The sequence below is a fragment of the Populus alba genome, chromosome 6 (assembly GCF_005239225.2).
Source record: "Populus alba chromosome 6, ASM523922v2, whole genome shotgun sequence".
NCBI lineage: Eukaryota > Viridiplantae > Streptophyta > Magnoliopsida > Malpighiales > Salicaceae > Populus > Populus alba.
The window spans coordinates 17,102,118-17,121,627 of record NC_133289.1 but is presented as its reverse complement, the minus strand read 5'-3'; the positions used below and the strand labels follow the sequence as shown (position 1 = coordinate 17,121,627).

The 19,510-nt window shown below is 32.7% G+C and overlaps 1 protein-coding gene and 1 pseudogene across 1 annotated transcript; both read right to left on the bottom strand.

Annotated features, from left to right (window-relative positions):
- LOC118043746 (RNA polymerase II C-terminal domain phosphatase-like 4) lies at positions 1-6,241 on the bottom strand (annotated as a pseudogene).
- Positions 6,242-11,105: 4,864 nt separating this feature from the next.
- Positions 11,106-15,958, bottom strand: LOC118043800 (uncharacterized). Its single transcript, XM_035051875.2, has 9 exons — positions 13,959-15,958; positions 13,789-13,857; positions 13,575-13,677; positions 13,380-13,454; positions 13,121-13,268; positions 12,961-13,030; positions 12,656-12,721; positions 11,577-11,699; positions 11,106-11,467 (listed from the first exon to the last, which is right to left on the bottom strand). The coding sequence occupies exons 1-9, from the start codon at positions 15,292-15,294 to the stop codon at positions 11,283-11,285; spliced, it is 2,175 nt and encodes a 724-aa protein (XP_034907766.1). The 5' UTR covers positions 15,295-15,958; the 3' UTR covers positions 11,106-11,282.
- Positions 15,959-19,510: the final 3,552 nt, after the last annotated feature.

Below are 19,510 nucleotides of genomic sequence, written 5' to 3'. Positions count from 1 at the left end.
TTAATTCTCAGTTTGGTTGACAGAGATTCTATTCTCTTCAGGCTGCTTCTGCCAAAATAATTGGTAGCTTCAATCCATCCCGGATGGACCAAGAACTTGTTATGCTTCAAGGCCCGACGTGACTTCTCAGTCCCAGCAGCTTCTGTAGAGCATGTGGCTCCCAACTGCTCAACCATCCTCCAGAGGCGGTGGTTATCAGCCTGGAATTGGGTAGGAAAAACTCTGCTGAAGACAGTTTTACATCCCTTGAGGACATCCCCGCGAACTGTGTTTGAGCACCTGCATGCAAGATAGAAGATATGCGCTCAAAAGGACCATTTTTCTCTAGCCCTTTTTACCTATCTCACATCTCTGCCATCCGGATTCTCTCCTAATTACTGCAACAAGGTTCCCTATCAGTAACACCTTGAAAAAAAAGAAAAAAAAAATGAAGAATTTTATCAACCAAACTAGGGACAAGAGGATACACCTCAAAGAAGATATGGTGAACTTTCCGTAGAGCCTTGAGAACAGATGCAAGTGCTCCTGCAGACTCACTCTCGTCACTCTTCAGCTCCAAAAGAGATTTACAATCTATGTAACTGACCCCAATTAATCCAAAATTGATAACATCAATATCAAATTTTTCTCTATGCCTCATCGAGGCCTAATTTAACCCAATTAAAACTATGTTTAGAAGCACACTGCAAAAATTAAAAGGCAGCTCTTCAATAAAAATTAACCATATATGCACTCCCATTTTCTGCATCATCAAGGATTAGAACGGCAATTTCCTTCCCCGAGACCACATCATGACCCTTTTGATGCCTTTGAGCTCCATCATCACGTGAAGTAACTTTAGCATTGAAGAATTCTCCTCCAGGGTCAAGCAGTTTAGCCATTTTCCAATGCACTGAGCACCCAAGGTGTACATGTACAGCCCAAACATCTGACTTGCTTCTTTGAGAAACATACGTGCGAAAGGACTTGACTTAATCATCATGTGCATGAACCTCAACATGAATATACTGCCTTTTGAAACTCTATTTCATTTGCCATGAATGCATGTTCAGCAAATGCATTGTCTGTCAAAAGAGAGATGCATATTCAACCAAACTGTCCAAAAATAGGATGGAGCTTTTGGATAGTACAAAGTAAGTAGCCAGTGACAACATATGTTACCTTCCAATTCAATAAAAAGTATAGGAATGATGGAGGTTTAAGCATCTTGTGCCTTCTTTTTTTTGGGGACATGTGAAAAGGTTAAACCTTTTAGTATCCTGATAGGACCTCAAATTAAGGAATGATGAACTGGATTACTGTCTTCAAGACCTTTCATCACCTTGACTTGCATTAGCATGGCTTCGTCATCTAAAGGATCTTCATATCAAATCATCTTCTATATACCCAAATAACAACTTCTTCTACCCAATTCTCTCCTCTTTTTTCTTATTTGATAAGAGAAAAATCTTATCAATAGACAAACATGATAAATAGGACACGGCATCATGAGTCCGCTAATGACACGAAGCATTTGTTAGAGAAAACTCCACAAAAAAAAAACCTCTGCAGCTTTGCTCCTAATAATAGAAAGATATAAAGGAGTAGAATTCCCTATAGAAGAGGGAAAATAGAGAAGAAGAAGAAAGAAACCCTATAGAAGAGGACTGGAGAATTGAAAGAAAACCCAAAGGAGGGGGTTCAAGTAAACAAAAGAAACATACTCAGTTCTGAAATCTTAAAGCATAATCAGCGTTCCCATCATTCTCCAAAGGACATGGTGTTTATATAGACACCAAGAAACCCATTGTCCTAAACTAAACAGGAAACAAGAATCCTAATAAATATTAGTTTTCTAAATCGACCACTTAATCAACCTGAATTCGATTCTTCACAACTACAAGCTAATGCATTTAGTGTAATGTCATCGTATCGGTTAGATCTTGCCTCATATCAGAAGTCATAGATTTTAAATCAGAAAACCCACAATTAAAAGTGTGATGCAACCTGTTAAGTGCATGATGAACCTTGTTTAATGGAGATCTACTATAGTAACTCTAGCAAACCGAATATCCAACCAATGAGATTAGTCCACGCAGAGATAGCACTTTATCGATATCTAAAATAAACTAGGGCTGCCTTATCATACATAATAATCTCTTCCGCAAGGTCATAGGGTTCAAAAATCTCATACAAGAAGGGTGGATTCTAACAACTATAATTTTCATGCATGAAGGAACCATTCGTAGAGGGGGGGATATGTTGTCACGTAATTTTCAATCTTGGAGGAAGGGATTTGTTTTCACGTGATTTATTTATTTTAGTTTTTTTTTTCTAATGGCATTTTGATGTGTTTTTCTTTCTTTTCTTTTCTTTTATAGCAAAATTGATGTAGGACAGGGTGGAATTCCATATAGGAGAATGAAATTAGAGGGGGGGGGGGGGGAAAGTCATTTGGAAAACGCGAGTCAATCCGTATTTTTTTAAAATTTTAATTTTTGTGTTAAAAATTAATATTTTTTTATATGTTTTAGATCGTTATAGGTGCGCTGATCTCAAAATTAAATTTAAAAAAAAAAAAAACATCATTTTGATGCATTTCGACATGAAAAAGCATTTTGAAAAGCAACCGTAACCACACTCTCAAAACAGGCCTGAAACCCGAACTAGTTATGTGATTCATGATTGAAGTTAAATATTTTTACTTTTTATAAAAAAATTATATGTACAGGTTTTTTTTAATGTATTTTTGTAGTTCAAAATAATTTAACAAATCAAAAAAGTTTGTGCATACATGTAATCAAATAAAACTGAAAAAAACTATATGCACTAATAAATAATATAAATAATCATTAATGACATTTGAAAACAAAAAACTTGAAAAAATTAAGAAATAGATGTAAATCAAGTTATTTAAATCTCGAAAGATAGAACACTTACTTGCTCATGTTTGCTAATCAATCAAACGATAATAGAAATAGACAAACATATTAAATTGATAATAATAATAAAAAAATAAATTAAAAAAAAAAAACATGTAAAGCTAACATATATTAGAAATATAATCTGAAAATAAATATTTTGTTATTTTCAAAAAACATAGTTATATCTATACAAAAGATAAAAAACAAAAATCATAGATTAATCAGAAAAAAAACTCTCCAAAAATTAAATGCATAACCAAAAAAATTATTATTATTTAATAGAAAACTCTCTAAGTAAAATAAAAGAGAGAATAAGTATTAATGTAAATATAATTAAGTTTTTTAAAAAAAAACATCAATTGAAATAAAAAAATAAAAAAAAAGAAAAAAAAAAGTTAGGTGTTTGCTGGGCCTCGCAAGCCAAGCTAGCTTACCTGACCCATTTCACCAGGGCATGCATGACTAGGCCTCTTTTTTCAAATTTGCACCATGTAATCCTCCTTATAAAAAAAAAAAAAAATGTCTGTTTTGCCTAGATTAAGACCACTGTTGTAGCTAGAAAATTGAGGCCTATGTTTTTTTTACCCAAAAACTTGTTTTCAACCTGTTTTTGATCTAAAACACTTTAGAAACGATGATAAACATATTCATGGCCTCAGAAACCCACCCTAAAAACTGAAGTCAACCTGAAATCAAAAATCAACCCGAGCTAAAATATGTTCTTTCATGAACTTTTAAGGTACAAAAACACCTAATATGAACTCCCCTCATTAAATGGAATAATTTGACATAAATATCCTCTATTTTAGTGGCTTAAATCAGTGCCTATAACAAGTTTTTCTCTCTACAGCTGGAATCCAGCGACCCCTCTCTTTCTCCTCTCTCCTCTCTCAACCAGGGACGAAAAAAACAAAACAAAAAACCTCTCTATCAAAACAGAATTCGAACAATTTCAAGGGACCAGAATTGTATTATTTGCATAATTGTTTAAGTTGGAGGATCAAAGTGTATTTTTTTCAAAACCTATGGTATGTCATCCATGTTTGCCGTGTTTTTTTCATTTCGATCCCCCCTCTTCCAATCCCACCTTTTCATAAGAATTTGAAATCAATTGCTTCTTAATAAGACTAAATCGCCCAAAAATAAAGTTTGAGGACCAAATTAAAAAAAAAATATGCATTGACAAATGCAAGGTGAAAATCCCATGCGTTTTAGAGTATATTATAATAAATCCCTATACAAGAGGGCTGAAGAAAAGAAAGAAAACCATGTAGAAGAGGGTTCAAATAAAAAGAAAAAAACATACTTAATTCTAAAATCTTAAGGCATAATCAACGTTCTACAAAGGACATGTTGTTTATAAAGACACCAAGAAACCATGGTGTTCTAAACTAAACGAAATGGCATGCCTGCGCGCTGCTGCGGGCTTATAAAATAAATATACTTGATAATGTTATAATTGTGAATCAGCGCTAGATGAGTAATAAAAACTAAAGGTATGATGGAGCTAATATTTCATGACCAAAAAAAAAAAAAGTTTTGTTAGTGATAAAAAAAACTTAGAGACTAAACAAAATGATTTGTAGCAATCCATAGTGTTTTGTGAGGAAAGATACAGTGCTTTCGCCACATGATTTAGTTTTTCTGTTAATAAAAGCAAAAAACATTACAAAACTAAATTCTTTACCAACTTAATATTAACAAAAAAAACCAACAAAGATAATTTTAGAAGGAAAAAAACCCATGAGAAAAAACATTGTAGCAATTGACAATGTTTTGTGAGGAAAATTATAGTGTTTTCTCCAATAAAATCGACAAAGATAATTTTAGAAAAAATCATTAAAACAAAAAACCATTTAGACAAATATTGTAGTAATTCACAGTGTTTTGTAAGAAAAGCTACAACGCTTTCCCCATATGATTTAACTTTATTGTAATTATAATTCTTAACTAACTCAATATTCAAAAAAAAAATCAACAAAGATAATTTTGGAAAAAATCATATGGGAAAACACTGCAATAATTTACAGTGTTTTAAAGAGAAAAAAAATTACAAAGCTAAATTCTCATTAAGCTCAATATTAAAAAAATAAATAAATCGACAAAGACAATTCTAAAAAAAATAACAAAAAAACAAGAAAAAAAAATCCATGTTGGAAAACACTGTAGCAATTTACAGTGTTTTGTGATAAAAGCTACAGTGTTTCCCCACATGATTTAATCTTATTTGTAATGACTTGTAATTATAATTCTCAACCAGCTCAATATAAAAAAAAATTGATAAAAGATAATTTTAAAAAAAATCATAAGAAAAAAAAAAAAACATGTTGAGAGACACTCTCGCAATCAACAGTGTTTTGTGAGGAAAGCTACAATGCTTTCCTCATATAATTAAGATTTATAACAAAGTTAAATTTTTAACCAGCTTAAAAAAAAAAAAATTAAAGACGTAAAAAAACACTTTTCACACCATTTATTGTAACTCAATATTAAAAAAGTAATTTTGAGGAAAAAAAAAAAAATAAAAAAAATAAACAAAAAAATTTTGGAAAAACTATGGGAAAAAACACCATAGTTGGAAAAAAAATAAAAAGGAAAAAAAAAAAAAAAAAAAAAACCAAAAAAAAAAAGGAAATACACTGTGGATTACTTATATAATCCATAGTGTATTAGGTGTGGGTGAACAGTAAATCAGTCACACCTTTTAGCTTATTACTTAATAGAAAATAAAATTCTAAATAAATATAACTTTTAATAAATAATAACAAAATCCTAAATAAACGTACAAAATCACAAACAAACACGTAAATTATTTTGTTCATATACTGCATTAAGAGGCTAATAACAATTAGAGAAATATGGAAAAACTTGAGTGTTCCCCTCCATCCAAAGACTCCATACTCCCACGTATGTTCATGACCCCTCCCTTGCCATAGCCTGCCAAAAGCTCATATATATATATATAATATATATCCAGAGGATCCCAACAACTTTACCTGAGCTGTGCTCTATTGACGCGATAGAAGTAGCCCCCCCGTCATCCTCCACGACCTCCAGAGTCTCCACCCTATTACACCTTTCTGCCCTTCATATCAATCAATAAAAGAAATAGTTTATTTGGGAATGAACCCTAACACCTACAAAAACAACGCAAGCAAGCAAACTGCAGAGCGAAGCAAAGAAGAAACTGTTTATCCTTTCTAGACACTAAAATAATGCAAAATGGGCAAGAAATCATCAAGCTTCGTTAATTACCTCTTTTCTTGAAGCTCAGATTCAGCATTTTTGCAATGAACGGCAACGTTTTTCAAGAGCAAGCCAATTTGTAATGCTTGCATTTTAGTATCAGATAAAGGAACGAAAACCTAGTCCATGAAAAAAAAAAAAAAAAAAGAGCACCCCTGCTAGCCAATTGGAGCTGCACAACTGATAAGAGCCACGAACACAGCCTGTTTCCGCAAGTTTTAGAGTAGTGGGTGAGGCAGTAATATTTATCTCAAGATTAAAAAAAAAAAAAAAAATTATCATCAATTGGCATTATTAGTTCATCTCAATTTTATCAAAGATAATAATATAAATAAAAATTGTCTTTCTTAATCTATATCAAAAACATAAAATAACAAAGAAACAAAAATCATCACAAATATCAAATTAACAACAAAAGATCTAAAAAATCAAGATATATAAAAGAAAAAATAGAAAAAACTTTTAAACAAGCATATCTTTTAATTTTAGTTAATTAACACAGCCAATGTTATTAATTAACCAGAGAATAATTGATTATTGTTTTTCTAAATTTAAAAGAAAAGTGAGGCACAATACAAAATTTTAAAATTTACAAGTTTTTTCCTCCTGCTTTTAAAGAAAAAAAATAAATTGTTGGCCAACGGTTATAAAAATAACCGTTGGCCAACAATTATTTGCTTTTGTCATTTTCTACAGGAAAATATAGAAATGGCTCTTCACAGAACAAATAGCTAAAATAATTATTTGTTTATCTCATGTGTTGGAGTGAAGAAATACAAAAATAAAAGCTAAAAATATAATTTTTTACATTTGGCTCTTCATTTAGCTCTTCCATTGGAGATGCTCCGAAGCCACACTACAAAACCTTTGGTTGTAGCACCATTATACATAAATTTGGAAGCATATGAATGCAGAAGACTAAGTAAAATAAGCAGCTCTGCTATACCCTCAAAAGGTTCTGGCAATACTATTGGTCCATGCAATCAACAGGCCTTGTTTTCTTCAGTTTTGATATAACATGTGTGAAGAAAATGCAAGACCTGCCTTAAACCTTGAAGTTTCAAGAGGTCTACTTCATCAAGCACATGCTTGAAGAGAATGGGCTTTATAGTCATGTAACTGGAGCTGCATCAAATGAATTAAGGATTTCTTCTAAAAATTGTTCCCGTAGAAGCGTCAAGAGGGCTCTCTAGCTTTGTATGAGTGGCTGATATTGAAGAGATAAAGCTTCTTAGAGGAAACAAATGCAGTTGAGAGGATCCTTTGCATCCCTGTACTCAAATTCTAACTCTTGCAGACGTCCATGGCTTGATCTCTCAGGCACAGAAAAAACCTCAACATCCTCTGCTCTTTCCTGAACAAAGAAAGAACTTGTAGTTACCAAAACTGCTTCTTCTTGTTTTTTCCCAGCAGACATCCTGATATAACAGGTATTTAATTGTTTCTCCCCTTATTCCTACAACATAATCCAAAGAGAATTCAAGCTTTTCCCTGAACGTATAAGCATGATGAAAATGAACATGGTAAAGTAAAGAGAATAGCAATCTCCATCAAGACATTTTCTGCTCATAAAAATAAAAATAAGATCTGGATTAATCTGGTGAGCTTGAATGGAAAGACACTCCACAATCCTTAAAATCATAGGTTTTACCATTCAACATGAATTAGTTCTTTTGGCGCTGATTCAGGTGCGCACTGCAAATGTGTCTACAATAGGCAAGTGTGTGTGTAGCAATAAAGAACTTGTGATAGATACAACCTTAACATGGTAATAGACCTATTTGTTTCATACAAGGAGAAGCAGTGGCACGATGAATCAGAGCAGGGACAAATACAAATTAAGTCAAAACAGAGCCATGGTTTAATGAAATCAACTTTAATGATTGCCAACTGGCAGGTTATCAGAGAAAAAAAATATGCAGCTGTCAAATGAGAAAATATAAATTGAATCTTTAACAAATTAAATGTTAAAAAAGATAAAGTCAAGAAAAAAAAAATAATTGCATAAAAGTATCTAAGAAAAAATTTAATTAAAAGAATGAGGGTGAAAATAAATAAAAATAATTAGAAGGAAAATAAAAAATTTTAATTGAAAAGTTAAATTAAATTGAAAAATACCTTTAACAAAAGTAAAATCAAATCAAAAGAATATGAATCAAATTAAAAATTATCTTTCAAGGACCCTTTTTGGTTCGATATCAATACTTTCTTGCCTTTCAAGCAAGTAGTGGCACATTGTCTTGAAATTGCCTAATCTCCCAAGGCTATGGCTACTCCTTACTAATGATGGCGTTGATTTAATATAGAAGGGGTCTTCCTAGAATGATATTATGAGCAAAACGCCATATAAATCACCATAAAGCTTTACTGAAGTGAAACACACTTTGGAGGAGTACCCATCACACTAGATAGTTCTAAGGCACCTTTCACTAGGATGCCCGGACTCTCAATACCAACAAAAGGAGTTTTTACCGATGTTAGTTTTGAAGAGGGGATTCCTATTTGAACCATAACTTCTGCGGAGAGAATGTTAACTATGATGTCATCGTCTACCAATACCTGATGTACCCTGTTATTATTGATAATGGTGGAAATGACAAGAGCATCTTCATATAAAAAAGTCACTCTTCTCTATCTTCAGGGGTGAAGACCACCAGCTCGTGCCATTGAACCAATTATCTATCAGTGGTGAAGACTTGTTTCTCATATTTTCTTTTTATGTTATTAGAATCTCCCCCGGTAGAGGGTCCTCCTAAGATTACATTGATCTTAGGTTAGGCTATATTGGATTGACCAGGGTCTTCTTTGCCCTACTCAAGATGAAAGTCCTTTTTTCAGAAATTGACAAACGTAACCCTTAGTTATAAACCTTTCAATTTCTTTTTTCAAGACATAACAGTCCTCTGTATCTTGTCCTTTGTCTTTGTAAAATAGGCAATACTTTCTAGAAGTGTGCTTATTGGTGGGAGACTTTATGGGCAAAGGATGTCTGGCAAACTCTTTGCTTTGGATGGCTGCCAGGACTTTAGTAAGGGAGGTGTTTAAAAAAGAAGCATGTACTTCAAGAAAACCCAGATATTCCTTGGTTGGTTTCTTCTAATTCCTCTTGGGATTGCTATCCCTTCTAGATGAGTGATCTTGCTTGGGCAAACGATCTCGTCTAGGGGACCTTTCTGATTGTTTGTCCCTAGTAAAATAGGGAGGACCAAAGTGTAGTGCATGAGCATCACGAGGGCGTGAATGCTCCTTGGCATGGCTTGATAACCTCTGAGGTTGAGCATCCTTTAGAGGATCATTTTTCCTTCACTCTTCTGGATAATGTAGTTCTCTATGGACACTAGGTTGGGCCTGCTGTTGTGGAGGTAAGTGTAGAAATGCAATAACTTGTTGATGAGGAGTTGTAATCCATGGTGGTGGATTTTCTCTCGTTTGTTGATTCTCTAACACTACTTAGGTGAGGAGTTGTATTTGTTCCATTAATTGCTAAAGAATCGGTTGTTCAGTGGTTGGAATATATATCATGGCAGGGAGATCAGTAACTCGTCAAATTCTAGGAATGTCCTGATTATTTGCCATTGATAAAGATAAGAAGGGAAAAACAGTTACACAATAGAGTTATATATGACTTTTTGTAAAGTTTTCCCATAGACGACATCATTGATGAGGTTGCAAAATCCAAAATACATAAATAAAAGGTTATTTGGTATTTAGGATAGTGATTAATTAATATGTTAATATACTTGGACTTCATAATCCAAGGAACTCTAAGCCGATTATGAAAGTCTTGAATACCTGCAAAAACAACCCCAATTAGGGGGATTTAAAGACCCACTGATGATAAAGTTAGTATCTTTATGAGAAAGGTATTAAATGACATAAAGCAGTAAATGATTTTAAAAAGCCTTAAACTCCAAGGACAAATATGTTTGTTCTTGAGTTTTAAATTGATTAATACTATAAAGTCTTTATATTTTTTTATTTTAAGAAGATGAGAGTTTTTTTGTGAACCCCTTACCTTAATGGTTTAGCGAGTATTTATACCTAATGAACCTTGTTGTTTTTTATAAAAAGAAAAATCCAAAAAGTCCTATACTTTTAGTGATATGAATAGGAGGCAAATATCGCTTACATATCATTAATGAGATAATAAGTATGGTAGGTCTCCTACGAGACTTTGTGTACACCTATAAATATAGAAAAAAGCATCACCTTAATGTGAACAATTATTTTAGATTGAGAGATATAATGGTTTACCATGTCTTTAACACTTATATTGTAGAGGATCATCTACGATCAGTTATAAAATCTTAGAATTTGATGTCTAAATTCTTTGGATCCGGTATGTTTACTAGACCTATGTTATCTCCGGCTTGATTGACTGTCAAGCAAAACTACTTTAGATCTAACATGTTTACCAGACCTACGTTATCTTGAACTTGGTGACTGTCAAGTCCAACTACTTAAGGTTTGACATGTTCACCAAACTAATGTTACCTTGAACTTGATTGATTGCCAAGTTCGATAACCTTGGATCCGACATGTTACCTTAGATATGGCTAACTTACAAGTCTAAATATCTTAGGTCTAACATATTTGCTAAAACCACATTATTTTAAACTTGCTAAGATACCTTGAGTATGACATGTTTATCAAACCTACATTATTTTAATTTAGCTACATTATTTTAATTTAGCTTACTACAAAGCTCAACTATCTCGAACCTAATATATTTACAATACCCATTTGATTTAAAAAGATTTTCATTATTTAAATTTTTTTTTTTAATAAAATGTTAATTCATCACCAACTAATAACCAGGGGCAAAATCAGAAGTGCACTATTAGAATCTATACATTAAAAACAATCAGTCTATCATGAACGAATAAATGACCTATATTAGTTTTCTTCAAAAATTATTTACTGGTTTTTGTTCTGTAATTTATAACAAATTAGATATGAAGTAAGAAAGACAATTATTTGCCAACTTACCATCGGAGCTTGTTAGTCATGTCCAAAAAAAAATATTTACAGTAAAATATCCAAGAAAAAAAAAAAGAAATACAAGAATGAGAAGAAGAAAATACAAATCATTTCGTAGCACGCCACATCAATTAATACACTATAACAATCTTCTTAGGATCCCTTTTTCACTTCATTTACGCCTATCGAAGCGGGACCGCTCCGTTGTCTCTGTCCTCCACTATCTCCATGCCACGTCTCATCAGCTTCTGCATCCTCCTCCTCCTCCTCCTCCTCCACCCAATCATCTCTCTCCATAGTCTGTTGATAATATCGGACGGCCACAAACATCATAAACACTGCAAAAAGGGTATATTAACATTCCGTTGTAACGAGAGCTAGTTCAATTTTCACATCTGGACAGACATAACGAATATTATTCAAAAAGTATACAAGGGGTGCCCTTACCAGCCCAAATGCGAGCAACCATTGAAGACAGGTTCCAGACGAGGGAGAAGATACCTAAAGCCACGGCCTTTTTGTGCGAGCATGACTCCCAAGCATCGCGAAATCGTCGAATCCAAAATTTACCTTCACATTGGGTTTTATTATAAAAATTAGTGAGAACCCTCCAGTTGAAGCTACAATCTTGAGCCCATATTATCAGTATTAAGGATCGTCGTTTAGCATTCTTTTTCCTTTCCTTGTTTTTTGGGCCACTTTCCAAGCATTTTTATTTAAATTTTTACACCACCCTCAGCAGAAATGACAACCTCTATATATACATATAAACCTTAACTAGTGTGGTGAGTGTGCCCTCCAACGTTTGTGATAAAAATTGTTTTTTAAAATTATTTTTTGCATACAATTTAGACTGCATTCCCGGAAATAGAAATGCAACTTAAACCTAGCTACTGTGAGCAGTAACTGGAACTGAAACCGAAACCAAAACCTAGCTGCTGTGACTTTGGCTGATATGCCAAAGAAAAAGAAAAAGCTGAGAGCTATAGCTTAATTAATCAGAGATTTATTCTTTAGTGACCACCAGTTCATATTCCACATTATGAACTTATATAATTGTTAACTTCAGGACCCGTAGAATTACTCAAGATATTTACAAATTATTGACCTAAACATCCACATTAATTTAAAAAAAAAAATGCTATGTAGTGGGTCCTACAAGAAAGTGGTTCTTACATTATTAGGATGGTCCCACCCTTTAATCTCCATTTATATCTTATGGTCGACCAAACTAGCATCCAATACTAGAGATAATAGTATCATGGTTAGATTTGGATTCTAATACGCTATTTATTTCTTTCGGACCCATGAGATCCTCCTACGGAGGAGACATCATCTTTGTCAATAGAGCCGTTACATGATGAAAACAAAGATCTGTCAGGTTTGGTAAACTATGATTTCGTCGGTCAACGTTTGTGTGACTGGTGCAAGTGGGCTGTCGTTTGTGTGATCTAACGGTATAAAATCATAACTCAATGAAAGAAATATGACAGAGAAACGAAAGAGATTATAATTCGAGGATTTACCATATGCAGTTAACTGTGTTGAGTAGGAAGAGCAGACTTTTGGTACAATGAAAACGCCGAAAAAGCCTGCACAACCATAGTTTCAGTGGGGGGAAAGGGTGGAAGAACATGCAGGGAATTTAAGAGGGTTCCCCTTCGGTTTTGAAGCCAAGGAAACATTTCAAGAATTACTGCAGGCTGTGGAAATTAATGTAAATTTCGTTTGCCATGTGCTAAAGGGAACCCTTTTGCTTAAGATGAGTTGTTGCTTCTTCTCGTTTATAATTTCTAAATTTCTGAATTAGACAAATGAAAAGGAAACCTACCCAATTTTGCCATCTTCCAGATGGTTATGGAGCTGCCACACCTGGCAAGAACAAAGAGCAGCACTGCCATCTGCCATTGTCACAGACTCATAATTCATCAGCTTTTTGAACCTCTCTCAAATGGACATAAAAGTTATCAAACTCAAACAAGGGAACTTGCCTTCATTGTAGTGGAAGGATCACCAGAAAAAAGGGCTCTAATTTTCAACAGGCACTCGTTTAAGTAAGGCAGAACCAATTTTAATAACCAAATTGCCTCACCTTCACCCACCACATAGCTTCTATCATCATCTATATCTATAACTCCCCTGAATTTCAACAAGAAAAGGGTATAATTAAAAACCAATGGCACTAACTAATCAGGTGTTTTATACATGTGTATGTATCTTGTTTTGTTTGCTATTGTGCCAGGGGTTTACCTGCAAATAAGTGATCTATACAGAAAAATGGTAGCAAGATAAACAAGACCCAGGTAGGAAATCACAGAAATGAAACTGCAAAAGAAATGATCAAGCAGAGTTTAGTATAGATCTGTGCCTTAAAATAGAGTAAATGCAGTAAGCAGGAAAGTCAACTTAGAATTCAGTGTTCTTGTTTTATTTGCAGTATCTAACCTGACATTGAGATCTTTAGAGTAGGAGGATGAGATTATGATAAATGTGCCCATTCCAAAGGCTAATGCAGATCTCGATAGGTCTCTCCACATTACTAAATCCACTGAAAACCCCTCAAAGAATACCCAAATTCAGAGAATTTCGTGTCAAACTAGTTGATCAAAAATAGTAGAGAGTAAAAGGAATTTAGCTTTCCAAGAAATGATTAACTCACCCAGGTTTTGAAGCTTGCTATGCCTACGAGTTTCTTTGAAACTCTGGTATTCATTAGCAACTGGAATTGCTAGCAGAAAGTATGGCAAAAACATTGAGACAAAAATAAATGAAGCAATCCCAACAAAGACAACAATTCAATGAATAAATAGATTAGTAAAGCATACTTACAAGGAGAAGCAGCAGCCTTTGCAAGATTTTGATAAAGTGTTGCTCTTCTTAACACAGGAGGAGGTTGTTTATTCACATCTGAAGAAGTTGGTGCTCTTCTGTTGTTAAATCGCTCAACTTTTTTCACTTCACTCACTAGCTTCTTAGGTTTCTCTTCAGGTGTGCTAAACTCCACTTTCTTAGGTTTCTGCCCAGGTGTGCTGACCTCCACTTTCTTAGGTTTATGTTGAGGCGTGCAAACTTCCACTCTCCTAGGCTTCTGTTCTGCTATACAAATCTCCATCTTCTTAGGCTTTTGTTCTGCTGCATTTATTTCAACTTTCTTGGGCCTCTCTTCTGGTATCTTAATCTCCTTAATATCTAAGGTTTTCTTTTCAATCTCGATCTCAACTTCTTCCTCTTCTTCCTCTTCTTCGTCTCCCTCAAATTCATCATCACCAGGAGGAGGATTATATACCACAAGATCAGGAGCTAGTTTCTTTATTAACTCATTGCTTTCACTGCTAGAAATTACCTTTTCTTGGCACATACCAAACTCTTCACAAGTTTCCTCAGATCCAGTCTCCTCGATTTCAGGTGGGCTCTTCTCAATTCGATTAACCGATTCATTCAGTACCTTGTCAGGTTCTGACTTTGCCGTCCTTAATTGAACTGAATTACTTTCATCCCCACCATCAGGTACAGGATCTTTACCGATATCAGATTGCTTTGAAACCTTAACAGTACCAGATTTTACTTTCCTTAATTCTACATCATATTCAAAAACCTCTCTTAAGTCAGATCTTTGCTTCCTTGTCTGACTTGGGCTTTTCTCATTTTCATCAACAGAAACACCAACCTCTCTATTTGCTTCAGAACTTCCTTTCTTGACCTGAATTGGACTTCCATCAAGCTCTTTACTTACTTTCTCGACCTGAATAAAGCTTTTATCAATACCATCAACGGACAAGCTAAGCTCTTTATGACTCCCTTCAGATCTCCCCTTTCTTGCCTGAACTGGACTTTTCCTGATTCCATCGACCGAAACACTCAAATCTTTACACTGCACTTCACTAGTTTTTTCCTTTGCAATCTGAATTGGACCTTCAAAGATCTCAGATTTCCAAGTCTTTCTCTTGCCACTCACAGCCATACCAGTACTTATACCAGTTTGTCCTCCTCTCTTTACAATCTTTTTTGCAGTATCTCCATTACTACTTCTACTCTCTTCAACATACTCTTCTCCATTAAATACCTTAATTCCACCTTTAACTTCATCAAGTTTCATTCTGCTCTCCCACACAGAACCTGCTACAACACTAGTTTTAACCCCAGCTCTTCTCCTACTCACATCCATTTTGGACCCTTTTTATCCTATATAATATCCTTCTCAATTGTAATCATGTGCTCCTCGGTCATGAGTGATAATCTTGGGCATGAGTCTTTAAGCTCAATATATAGCACTTGTTGGCGATGTTAGATACATTTTGGATCCCTTTTAACTTTTGCCAAGAGAAAGACAAGACAGAGAGAGAATTGAAGGTTGTGTAGTAAGAGATGCGGGGGCTGGATGTTACTAAGCTTTTTTTTTCCACTAGTGGATGATCGCTGGATCTCTATATATATTGATGGAAAAAAAAGAAGAAAAAAAGGAGAAGAATCTGGTGGGGTTAAACGATTTGGGTGTCAAGGATGAAGACCCCTCTCTCTCTCTCTCTCTCTCTGCTACTTTTCCTTTGTTTCTTTTGAGGGGTATTTATTCCTTCACTCTTGTGCCTCGCCTCAGGATCTATGTGGATAGCACTGCAACCGAGGATCAAAATCCTCAAATTCATTAGTTTCACATGCAAACACAGACGCTGCCCTTAATGGAGTCTCAAAGCTGTGCTCTTTGCTGCGTTTTGGCTAATTTGTCTGGGAGCAAGGCAAAAGAAAGATACGTGTGGTGCTGAAGACTGCAGATCGTTAGGTGAAATTCTTCAAACCCATTAGTGTAGTATGTGAAATTGGTATTTGTATGAGATATAGAAAGCGTTTGTCTGCGTGGTAGCTTCCGCGTTTTATTGTCACCACAGATATCAGCTGTTTGGTAAATGCTAAACCATTATTTACTGTTAATGGGACCTACCAATTTTTGTGGACGCGTCTGCGTTCCGTTGAAAGCAGCTCCAAGCTGCTTTACCTGCGTCTGCGTTGTAACCAGTAAAGTTTTTTTCAACCTGTGCCTCAGTGAACAGTGCAATTTATTTGCACTGTTCACGCGAACAGTGCAAAGTGAATTGCACTGTTCACAGTGCAATTTGCCTTTTTTTTTTTTTTTATGTGTTTATTTTTTTAATATTTTTTTAAAAAAAACTAGTTTAAAGAGAATTATTTTATAACCTCAATTTTAAAAGTATTTTTAACCAAATACATTAAACTATTTTTTTGTTCAACCTCAATTTTAACCACACTTTTAACCAAACACCTATTTTTTCAATCCAACCTCAATTAAAAGCACTTTTTATAAAACAACTTTTTTTAAACCACAATCACAACAGCTACCGCAATACCAAACACACTCATAATTAGAAACTGTTTAGTTGTTGTGATGATATTTTAAAAAAAATACATTAAATAATATATTTTTTTATTTTTTAAATTTATTTTTGACATTTATATATGAAAACAATTTAAAAACAAAAAATAAAAATATTTTATTCTTTTTAAAACGTTTTTAAAATATAAAAACAAAATTGCTTTTAAATTGATTAGATGTTCTATACCAGGCCAAAAATCTTCTAAAACAATTCAGTATTACTAGCGTGTTTTTCATAATGAAGAAAATTCCGTGACTTGAGTTTTATAACTCGATTGAGTTAATAAATTTATTTTATTAAATTATATAATAAAAAAAGCAACCATGATAAATAAACCTAGCTAAAAAAATTTTGATTATGATGGCATATACAAAAACAGCACTTGTAAATATTGTAATATGATTTTTATAGTCCAAGTTAAAATTAAGGATCCCCGTTTGTTTTATAAAAAATAGTTTTTTGAAAATTATTTTTGTGTGTTTATTTACCTTTAAAAAAGTTGATCAATATAAAATATTTTTCAGTCAAAGAAAAATTTAACTTAGTTTCCAGAAAAGTGTTTTCTTTTTATTTTGGATAGAAAATATTTTTCAAAAGTTGTAAGAAATTCAAAACTATCTTGATATTTGTTTGTTATATCAAATTTAGTTCTCAATCTTTTGATTGCTATATATTTTGTTTTGAATTTTATTTTTCAATTCCGTCCCTTAGAATTTGATTTTTATATCAACTTTGATCTTTATTATTTTAATTGTTATTTGCTTTTTGTTTTATCATTTTCTTAATTGAAACTTTTTTCTATTTGGTCTCCATTCTTTTTATTGCTATTTATTTTATTTAAAATAATTTATGAAATTAGAATTTTTTTTATTTCATCATCCTTCAACTTTTTTATCTGTAAGATTTAGTTCTTATTATTTTTAATACACTTGAAAAAAAAAATCAAAGCATTAATAAGTTATTTTTCAGCTCATTTTTCAATTACATAACCAAATACTGAAAAAGTGTTTTCTAACTTATTTTTTATGATACTACCAAACATCTAGAAAATAACTTACTTCTTAGGAATTTACTTTCCAAAAAATAATTATTTTCCAACAAACAAACGAGGTCTAAATAGAATTCAATAAAATAACATATAGAAATACATCTTTAATTAATCTAATAATATTAAAAATATATTAATTAACAAAATATTGAAGGACAAAATTGAAAAAATATTCAATCTTTAAGAAATTAAAAAAAAAATAACTTAGCTAACTCGAGTTAACTTGCTAAACATAAGAGACTTAGGTCATGAGACTAGGGACATCCCTATAAAAAGCAAATAAAAAAAAATATAATGTTCAGTTCCTAACCAGCCCAATGTTTTAGGAAAAATTGAAAAAAAAAAGATAAAAAAATCCATCTCAAGTCAACCCATATTAGTCTGTCAAACCATCGATCTAAGTTGTGAGATTAGCATAACCTAATAGCAGAAAAATCACAAGAAAAAAAAACAAACAAAATATGAAGCCCAAGTCATAAACAACTCAATGCAGATAGATGAAATTGAAAAAAAATCAATTAACAAACAAAAAAAAAAACTATAGTAAACTTAAGTAAACTTGTCAAACATATGACCCGGGACATGAGATTGGAAAATCCTTATAGAAAACAAAAGAAAAAAAATCATGAAACTCAATTCCTAACCAACCCAATATTGAAGGATGAAATCAAAAAAAAAATGATGCTAAAAATAGTAATTAAAAGAATAAGGATCAAATTTGACATCAAAATAAATTAGCAGCCCTCTTTTCTAATTTGAAGAGTGTAAGGTGTGGAACTCACTGAGAAGGGAGAGAAAAAGAGAGAGAGATATAAAAAAAAAAAAAAAAAACGAATGGGTCATTAGAGCTTCACCATTAACACGCACCACCTGTTAATGTAACCATCGTTGAGACAATTCTAATTACAATAGTGAAGACCCTCTTTGAAGGCCAGAGAAGACTATGAGCCACCAAAGCATGGTGTCATTCCCCCATATGCCAGCATGTGTAACACATGATATCTATTGTTACCCTTAGGTTCTTGACATAGCTAGCAAAAGGGTTTGAAATTTGATTTGTTTTAAATTTTATCCTTAAAGTCTAGATTGTTTTGAATCAACAAAATTTAATTTAATTTTTTCAAATTAAACATCAACTGAGTGTTGGATTTGTTTCTTAACATTACAAGGAAACAATATTAAGTCAACCAAAACAAATTATCAAATCTAAGCCTAAATCAATATAGTGTAAAAAGATAAAATTGAAAAAAGAATAAGTTAAGCTACCCAAAAAAAAAAAAAAAAAAAAAAAAAACAAAATGCATTGTGTGTTTTATGAGTAGGGTTACAATGAGAAAAACTAAACCCTTTTGGTTTTTTTATAATAAGTACATAAAACATTAAAAAGCATGGCTTTTTACTGTGCACGTAGCATTATTCACATTTTTGCATTTTACTTTGGACCTATTGTTCAAGATTTGTTTTTTAATTTGATATTTAAATTATTATTTTTTGCAATTGTACCCTTTTTAGGCCAAGTTTACAATTGAATTAAATTTATTAATTAAAGATAAAATTAAAAGTCAATGGACCAAATTATAAAATATATCACAAATGGTTGATGGTTTCAAAATTCACCCAAAATTTTAATTTAGTCCTCATATTTTAAAAATTATACATGTTTTGTTCCTCGATATTCTTTCAATTAAATTTTGGTACAAAAGTTCAATTTTATTATTTTGTAGTCTTTGGTTTGAGAGAGATCGTTGATTTCAGCACTAAAAGAGAAAAGGATTGTTGGCGATGATTTCATCCAACAAAATTGTCAATCATTGAGTCAAATGGTCTCATTTAATGAAAGGATTTCATATTAGAAGCTTTTATGCCTTGAAAGTGCCTAAAAATATATATTTCTGGGTCAAATGGTCTCATTTTTTGTTGTGAGTTGATTTCAAGTTTTGAAATGG